Genomic DNA, 9,476 nt, shown 5'->3' on the forward strand with positions numbered 1-9,476 from the left:
AAAATAAAATAAAGAATAATATAAAAAATTTCTTTTTTTATATAATTTTTTTTCTTCATTTTAATTATTTATTATCATTTTCTTAAAAACAACTAAATCAAACTCATGAGTTTAGGAGAGAAGGAACACAAAATAAAGACATTTTGCAGTTTTCAAAAAAGTCAAAAATTGAAACTTAAAGCACACAGAGTCACAGATTTAGACTGTATTTTGTATTGGCTTGTTGCCCAATTAAAAACCTTAATCTCCACTCATCTAATCAACGGCTCTCATTAGCCTCAAACTCTATAAATCACGCCCAATTTCTTTCTTAAAAAAAGCATCAATCACTCTCTCAATCTCAACTCACTCGCTCAAAAACCCCACTCTTGCTCTAGATCTAATTTAACTTGAAATGGCGACTATCACAAGCATCAAGGCCCGTCAGATCTTCGACAGCCGTGGCAATCCCACAGTCGAGGTGCGTTCATCACTATCGGATCTATATTTGATTGTTTAGATTTCGAATTACCAAAGGTTGGCGATTGGTTTAATCGACATAGGCTTTAATACTGTCATGCATCAGTTGTTTTTTGTTGTTTTGATAATGCTTGGTTGTTTAAACTAACTGCAGGTTGATGTGCATATTTCCAATGGTGTTTTTGCTAGAGCTGCCGTTCCTAGTGGTGCATCCACTGGTAATATCTGAATTCTTTCGCTAATTTCATTTATTTTCCCCCTAAACATTGATTTGTGAAACAGTTTTTCTATATAAACTTGATTTGGATGAAGTGTGTTTGTGACATGATAAATTATAGTCAGTGCTGCAGCAATTGTCTGATAATATAAGTCTGTTAGACCATCTCTATCTCCAATGGTACATTAAAATCTAAAATGGGATAGGTAATTAGAACATCTCCATGGGAACACTAAAACCTAAAACCTAAAATGGGATAAGTAATTAGCTCCAATAGTACTCCAAAACCAAACCCATTTTTGGTTTTTGAGTAAAAAATACCTATCTTTAGGTTTACACTAAACCAAAATCAAAAACTTTTTTGAAATTTTGTGAGTAAAAAAGGCATAATATAGAAATATTCTTGTATGTTTGAGTTTAGTGTAAATGGTTGGAGTAAAATCATATTTTATTGGTAATTTACACTAAAATTAGTTTGAGTTTAGTATAAATGGTTGGAGAACAGTACTCCCAAACCCATCCTATATTGGTTTTTGAGTAAAAAATGCATATCTTTAGGTTTGCACTAAACCAAAACCAAAAACTTTTTCAAATTTTGTGAGGTAAAAAGTGCATAATATAGAGAATATTGTTTTAAGTTTTAGTTTAGTGTATAGTTGGAGTAAAATCATATTTGATGTGACATTTACTCACTTTTGCTTTGATTGGCTTTAATATGTCTAATCTTATCTCAGGAATTTATGAGGCTCTTGAACTGAGGGATGGAGGATCCGACTACCTTGGCAAGGGTGTCTCAAAGGTCAGTGTTTGCTGTTTGTATGATAGATGTGTGTTACATGAGAAATCTGATTGCAATTTGGCCTTTTTAATGCTTCTTTTGTGTTTTGATAGGCTGTAAACAATGTCAACAGTATCATTGCACCAGCGCTTGTTGGGAAGGTTAGTTTTCCTTGATTCATTACAGGACAAAACTTCTCGTGAATTTAGTGGCATTACTGAACTGATTGTGATTCCTTTCTTCTATTTTCAGGACCCAACTGATCAGACTGCCATTGATAATTTCATGGTTCACCAACTTGATGGAACCCAGAATGAGTGGGGCTGGTGCAAGCAAAAGGTATCTTAGCTATCCATTTATTTATTGGTTTTTTGTCGTTCTTTTGAATCATATATTAATTGAGAGATAAAACTATTTTTCTGAAGCTTGGAGCAAATGCTATTCTTGCTGTGTCCCTCGCTGTCTGCAAAGCTGGAGCAGCTGTCCTCAATATCCCTCTGTACAAGGTATGTGGGATACCAACTCTCGTTTACGTTGATATTTGAATCATTTCATTTTTGGATTGAGTTGTCTTTTCCACTCTATGTTTCTATCAAGACCATACTGCTGCATCTTTGTATTGTTTTGTTTGACTTATCAACATTTACCAATTTGTTTGTTGCTGAATATGATTTCTAGTATTATTATGTTGTCTATTTGATGAAATAGCTGATATGATTACTCTTTCTGCAATCAGCACATTGCCAACCTAGCTGGTAACAAGAACATGGTTCTCCCTGTGCCTGCTTTCAATGTCATCAATGGTGGATCACACGCTGGCAACAAACTTGCCATGCAGGTATGTCTATGATGCAAGTTTGTTTGAATGGTCTTACTGCCGAAATGAAATTCTGTCTCAATCGAAATAAACTTTTTTACCTGCAGGAGTTCATGATTCTTCCTATTGGAGCTTCTTCCTTCAAGGAGGCCATGAAGATGGGTGTGGAAGTCTACCACCATTTGAAGGCAAGTTATATATCTTGGTCTTTTGTAACAATGCTTGTGCAACCCATTCAGCCCTGCTGATCAATATCTGGAGCTATTTCCAGTTTTAAAGTTTAATGGCTCTCTGTCTCTGACTGCCTTGTTAGGAAGATCTAGTATAGCAATTACACTTTTGCTCTTCATTGCATGTAGATGTTTTGAGTCACCATATGTCTAAAATGAAGTTGTTTGTTTTTGAAACTTAATCTTCTCGTTGAAATTTCATGTTGTTCCTACAATTGCAATGTCAACAACCTGTTCTGGCTTATAATATCTGATCTGAATATTAATTTCAGGCTGTTATTAAAAAGAAATATGGACAGGATGCCACTAATGTTGGTGATGAGGGTGGTTTTGCTCCCAACATTCAGGTATTGTATACTTTGGGTGGCATTTTTTCTCCTTGTGTGATAGAATAATTTCCTTTCCAACATTACTGCTCTTTACAGGAGAACAAGGAGGGTCTTGAACTGCTAAAAACAGCTATTGCCAAAGCAGGTTATACTGATCAAGTGAGTTCGTATTTCTGCATTGCCCACTCCTGTACTGTGTTTCTTCTTTTAGAGGCATTTACCTGCTAAATAGTATTGAGGTTGCAATTGTTACTTCTTCCTAGGTTGTTATTGGAATGGACGTTGCTGCATCTGAATTTTATGGCGAAGACAAAACTTACGACTTGAACTTCAAGGAAGAGGCAAGTTATAACTCCCCTGTGTGTTCACTGTCTTGCGTGAGACGTGTTACCCCATATGTCTGTAGCTTTTCGTTTCTCACATCCATGGTTTTGTCCCTGCAGAACAATAATGGGAAAGATAAGATATCCGGTGACCAACTCAAGGATCTCTACAAGTCATTTGTGGCCGAGTACCCTATTGTGTCTATTGAAGATCCTTTTGACCAGGATGACTGGGAGCATTACGGAAAAATGACTGCTGAATGCGGAACTCAAGTGCAGATTGTGGGAGACGATCTCCTTGTCACCAACCCCAAGGTGATTGGCAATCTGATTTGTAGTTTATGTAGCATTTTGCTGCTGGTTCAAGGAATTCATGAGAATTTGAATTTCAAATTCTTACTTTGTGGGTTATTAACATCTGCAGAGAGTTGAGAAGGCAATCAAGGAGAAGAGTTGTAATGCCCTTCTTCTCAAGGTATGGCTACATTTTCTGCAAATCATCCAATCATAATGATCCTTTTTTTCTTTATAGTTGTAGCAAATTTTTCATCTTGTTTGATTGACAGGTTAACCAAATTGGATCTGTGACTGAGAGTATTGAAGCTGTAAAAATGTCGAAGCAAGCTGGATGGGGTGTGATGGCCAGCCACCGCAGGTATGATATATTGGGCGATTCAATGTATTGTGGTCAAAATCTTATTAAACCTCGTAGATACTGAAAATTTTCATTCTCAATGCAGTGGAGAAACCGAAGACACTTTCATTGCTGATCTATCAGTTGGATTGTCCACGGTAATCCTTGTTTTAAACATTGTACAGCTGTATCGACCTCCACTGTAATATACACGTGCTGAAATCTATTATCTCGCTTCGTCTGTCAGGGCCAAATTAAGACTGGAGCTCCTTGCAGATCAGAACGCCTTGCAAAATACAACCAGGCAAGTATCACATTATTCTTAACCTCGAATTTCTTACTTGCTTTTTCTGGTTTTCTTATCCGGTCAAATAAACAAATTGTTATCTTGGGTGCAGCTGCTGAGGATTGAGGAGGAGCTTGGTTCAGAAGCAGTGTACGCAGGAGCCAGCTTCCGCACTCCTGTTGCTCCCTATTAGACACTTATGGTTCGATGGAGTGGAAGATTGACTGCCGACTATGTTTTTGGGATATTTAAGACCGTTTGAATAATTGAAATCTTTGGTTTTAGACCTTTAGTGAGTCTTGAACTTGAAACTTTTCACAGGCTGAGGTTGAGCATGTATAATCTCATTTTGAAAATGCAAATGTTTTTAATCTTGCAAGCTAAACTTCCATTGTTCTTGGGTTTGTTTATTGGCTGTTGGTGTGCTAATGAAGATTGAGTTTGTTTTTCCTTAAGCGTGTAAATTTGATTTGTGTGCATTGATAGCGTATTTTGCGTTTTCCTTCGTTTGCTGCAATTAATGATAATCGAGCAACGGGAAGACATTGTGGCGTGAGCGTTCCCATGAGCTGTGGGTAGACGTTGTGGTTGCTCTAATAAAACGCTGAAGAACTTTTAACAATTTTGGCAGTCCATTAATTTACATTTCAGTGATTTTTGAATCACAAGATTATAATGGAATCACGGATAAATGCTTTCTGAATAATAAAGTGATGCGCGCCAATGGGTACGTTAAGTCTCTATGTGGGTAAACGAAAAATGGGAAGATGGAATAAGGGCATCCACGATCATATACTTTTGTGAGCCGTTTTTAGTCACAATCCAATTTTTGTCTCTGCAACATCACTATGTCCAAGTATTTCAATTTCGAAATACAGAGTACTCGTATCCATCCGCAATTTATTTCACTAATTTTATCATTTTTAATTATATTTTTATAATCTAATGCTAATAAAGTTGCAACTAAATTGAAAATAACATATCAATTTGATTGAAAAACACTAGTAGTTGTTTAAAACTGATACATCAAACTTTAATTGTTATGAATCCAAATTTATTCAATCAGGTCTTGTTGGAGTTGGATGTGATTTTGTTCCTCGCACGCATTGAAGCCCGTTAATGCAAGTAATCACAGTATTGGGGCCATGAAACGGGTTATATAGCGAGCTACTCCCGAGGTAGAATTACTTTCATTGTCGCCCCAATCAGATACACTTTCCACTTCGTCATTGATTATCATATTATGCATGATGATACATGCATACATCATATCAATGATACATGTTGACATCACGACATGCACCTTATATGTGCCGAACATTTCAATATTATCCAACATGATTGGAGCACATCAAACGCTCTTTCCGAACAAAATCGTACTCCCTCCGTTCCATAGTAATAAAGTCATTTTGTCATTTTGATACATTCCAATAATAGAGTCATTTCCATTTTTAGTAAGTCAACACATTTTTCCACACCTACTTCACTCTCTCTTACTTTATTCTCTCTTCATCTCTCTACCTTTTTTCATTTTTCACTTTACTATCCCTTTACTTAACTCACCTAACACATTTTTTCTTAATCTCCGTGTGGAAAAAAACGCCTCCATTATTATGGAACGGAGGGAGTACTTTTAAGCATATAAGGCCTCCTTAACAGTCGGACAAGTAATCGCCTTCACGAACACCAACCATTTTTGGGGAGATGCCATCTACCAAGTACTCTATCTGTCCCATAATAGATGTCACACTTTTCTTTTTAGTTTGTCTCATAAAAGATGCCGCATTTCCATTTTTGAAAAAAGTTCTCACATAAATATAAAAATTATATTTTCTCTCTCCATTTAACACACAAAACAAAACCTCCTATGATCATGTGTCATCCCACAAGTGTGACATCTTTTGTGGGACGGAGGGAGTAGTACATACTCTCTCCATCCCTGGAAAGTATGAACATTGATTCGACTTGAGTTTTAATACATAATTGGTAAAATATGAGAGAGATAGAGAAAAAAAGGTTATTAAAGTATTGTTAGTGGATAATGGGTCTCATCTCTTTAAAGAGAAAAAACTTTTCAAAATTAGAATGTTCATACTTTTCAGGGACAAACTAAAAGGGAAATTTTTCATACTTTTCAAGGACGGATGAAGTATATAATGTCTTAAAAGCTAAATAATGTAAAAGATAGTAATTTCATTGTTTTTAAGGAAATAAGACTATGTTAATTAAATTATAGTATTACATGTAAAACTAAATTATGTATTCCCTCCGTCCCACAAAATATGTCACACTTGTGGGACGTCACATGATTTTAGGAGGTTTTGTTTTGTGTGTTAGGTGGAAAGAGAAAATAGTAATATTTATATTAATGTGAGAGAGAAATTTTTCCAAAAAAGAAAATGTGACATCTTTTGTGGGACAAACTAAAAAGGAAAGTGTGACATCTTTTGTGGGACGGAGGGAGTAAAAGATACTACATCTGACCCATAAAAATATAGGCATTTGAAATGACACAGGGAATTAATGCTCAATTCGTAAAGTAAGAGAGAGAGGGGGAGAATGGTAATTAAATTAGTGTTAGTGGATAATGGGACTCATATTATTATTAGTGTTTAATGAGTTGTGATGGTGAGCCGTAGTGGTATAAGTTGTGAATAAATTGATGTGTATAGGTAATGAGTTAGGGACAACTTTCCATAAATGAAAATGCTCATATTTTTATAGGACGGATGGAAATGAAGTCAAAATACTAACACGGGATGAGGCTTCTATAGGGAAATTATATCTTGCGCTTTGTGACCAAGGAATTGAAAATCTCTGTCACCCTAATATCATTGATACACTCCAGCCTCGCATCGTCTGCGCGCATTTCGACATCATCATGGCATTAGCGCTGTTATTTTTTGGTTTGATTGGGCTAGAGGAGTGTGACCTTACATGTTTCAAACCCCCCATCACTTTTTTAGTGGGGGCATTCGTAATCGAGCCGCAATCTGCCTGCCCAAAAAAAAAAGAAACAACGACATGCAATAAGACCACAAAAATTGTAACGACCCGCCCTTCTAGGTATAATAAATACGGCGATCGCTACCTAGGCGGACTTAAATGCAACATGGACCATAGGCTAGGGTTTCATCTAAAGGGATTTTACCAAAGTATTTAATGAAAAATTAAGTAAGAGAAGAATAGTGCCTTAGCAATGAAATTCAATGAAAAAGGGGCTATCACAATTAACATTCCAAAATGACAAGGTTTCAAAATAATCCAATCAATATCACGTCTCAATATTCTAACGAAATGAAATAGTTCAAACTCAACCAAATAATAATAAGTTTCATGTTTCAGCGGAAGCAACCAAGAGAAGGGTGAAGCTATGTATGAAGACACAACTACACTCGGAGTTTCAAAATGATCATATTATTCAAAGTACTTGCTCAACACCGCCAACCGCTCGTCGCCGCTCAACCTGCACATCGGAAAACACATGCAGGGCTGATTACTATAAACATATTCAGTGGACTCATGCCTTAACAGTTTTATCAAACATAGTAATTATCATGCCATTTTCAAGTGTCCATCGGGGTTTTATCTTTAGAAATGCCCGAGGCACCAAAATATATCCTTTATCATAATCACGGTCGCGCAACCATTTTACTCATCGACGTTTACCATACCCTCATTCTACATGACTATCTTTAATTAAATAAATTAAAGATTTGAGAAGATTTGGGGAGGGAGTTGGCGTGAATTAGGGGAGAAATAAGGGGGAATTCGAATTCTAGGCTATTTAATTAGCCTATGATTTTATTTGGATATTTTACGGAGTAGAATAAAATATCACGGAGCAGAATAAAATAATAAATCCTCCCAAATAATTATGGAGTAGGCGATTTTTTTGACTAGGATTTAAATTCAAATCCTAATTTAAATAGGATATGGCAAGATCTTCTTAGATATGGTAAGATTATATTTATTCAAATAATATAATAAATAATTCCTTCTTCTCTTAATAAAGGGATTTTTGAAAATCTCCATATAATAAACATGGGGGTCGAAAATTCCATTGACTTTTCTGCCCTCTTTAGTAATATTAATTAAAGCTGATTATTAATTATAACTATATTAATTTAAGTTGATTATAATTATTAATTTAAGGTGGTTATAATAAAAAAAAAGTGTGAGTAATTTTTTGTTGAAACCAATATATAATTTTATTTAAAGTTTTGGGACAAGCAACAACTTCAAATTAAGCCCGTCTCTAAGAACATGTGATTATATTGTAAAGATTCAATAAGTTTATCTCTAGTAAAAAAAAGGTATATACATATCTTTTGTTAGCATTATCTTAGAATATGTGTATAATATTTTTAACTTAATCTTAGTTAAATTAAATTAGAAATCAAATTTGTTATTAATTAGTATGTTATTTAATCAATAAAAATATGATATAAAAAACTTTTGATATATAATTTTGAGCTTGATTTGAAATATTTATTTTAATAAAAAATTAATTTTTATTTTGTAGATATTTAATTTAAATTTTTAATATTTTTCCTGATTGTTACAAAATGATTAATATTTAATTTATAATTATTTATCCTCATTAGGAGTCACATTTCTTTTGATGCGAATTTATTGTATATTGCTTTATGAAATATATGACGTGGGACATGTTACCATTTAGTTTCTCTTTGGGGACTTCAAGTTCCACACGTCAGAGCACTTTTTCCAGTTAGGATACTTAGTACAGAGGTATGCCAATATTTTCATGTTTGACTATAATAAATAAAATATTAATTATATAATTTTAATATAGATGAGTTATCTATCTTATCGCGCTGCATGCATGGCTTGACTCCATGCTTGTGCGTCTGATGTTAGATCGAAGCATCACTTACAAATTGATTACCGAGAAAAAAAAGATTTATCGGTTTCAGAGGTTTTCGCTTTCTAACACCTGAATAAAAAGCTTTGATCTCTCTCTCTACGAATTTGCCGTGCTCTCAGTTTCTCTTTTGCAGTTCGGTGTCTCGACAATTGGTTTGCAAGAACTTCACCAGAAATCGAATTTTAGGTAAATCCTACGCGATGACTTTCCAATTCAAAGAAAGAATTGCTAAGAATAGTATTTTCGAATTAACAGCAGATTATCCCCTTCCTAGAATTTATTCCTTGAAAATAATTTAATTTGCCTTAATCTTGCTAAAATTATAGCCTTAATCATGTTTATGTAACTTATCAATTTATCAAGTTAAGCTATTGTTATCTATATTACACAAATCTAGATAATTTCTTTTCAATCAAACAACAATGAAAAAAATTTATCTACGCAAGTCCACCTTTCTTATCTTGGTTTAGATATTTTTTTATATCTCATCTTTCTTATCAAACGGGTCCTAATTT

At 34.5% G+C, this 9,476-nt stretch overlaps 1 protein-coding gene across 1 annotated transcript; it reads left to right on the forward strand.

Annotated features, from left to right (window-relative positions):
* The first annotated feature begins 304 nt into the window (after positions 1–304).
* LOC125222716 (enolase) lies at positions 305–4,523 on the forward strand. Its single transcript, XM_048125481.1, has 17 exons — positions 305–460; positions 614–677; positions 1,411–1,475; positions 1,568–1,615; positions 1,707–1,793; positions 1,880–1,960; positions 2,191–2,292; positions 2,379–2,459; positions 2,774–2,848; positions 2,927–2,989; positions 3,094–3,171; positions 3,274–3,468; positions 3,578–3,628; positions 3,720–3,808; positions 3,894–3,945; positions 4,035–4,091; positions 4,186–4,523. Exons 1-17 carry the CDS (start codon positions 395–397, stop codon positions 4,264–4,266), a joined length of 1,335 nt encoding a protein of 444 aa, XP_047981438.1. The 5' UTR covers positions 305–394; the 3' UTR covers positions 4,267–4,523.
* The last annotated feature ends 4,953 nt before the right edge of the window (positions 4,524–9,476 follow it).

The sequence above is a fragment of the Salvia hispanica genome, chromosome 4 (assembly GCF_023119035.1).
Source record: "Salvia hispanica cultivar TCC Black 2014 chromosome 4, UniMelb_Shisp_WGS_1.0, whole genome shotgun sequence".
Classification (NCBI taxonomy): domain Eukaryota; kingdom Viridiplantae; phylum Streptophyta; class Magnoliopsida; order Lamiales; family Lamiaceae; genus Salvia; species Salvia hispanica.

What these genes read in the sequence shown, in the direction of transcription:
- LOC125222716 (XM_048125481.1), top strand. Translation starts at nt 395, where the DNA reads ATGGCGACTATCACAAGCATCAAGGCCCGTCAGATCTTCGACAGCCGT. An exon ending in TCCTAGTGGTGCATCCACTG is followed by an intron (nt 678 to 1,410) that starts GTAATATCTGAA and finishes ATCTTATCTCAG; the next exon opens with GAATTTATGAGGCTCTTGAA. An exon ending in ACTTGAACTTCAAGGAAGAG is followed by an intron (nt 3,172 to 3,273) that starts GCAAGTTATAAC and finishes TTGTCCCTGCAG; the next exon opens with AACAATAATGGGAAAGATAA.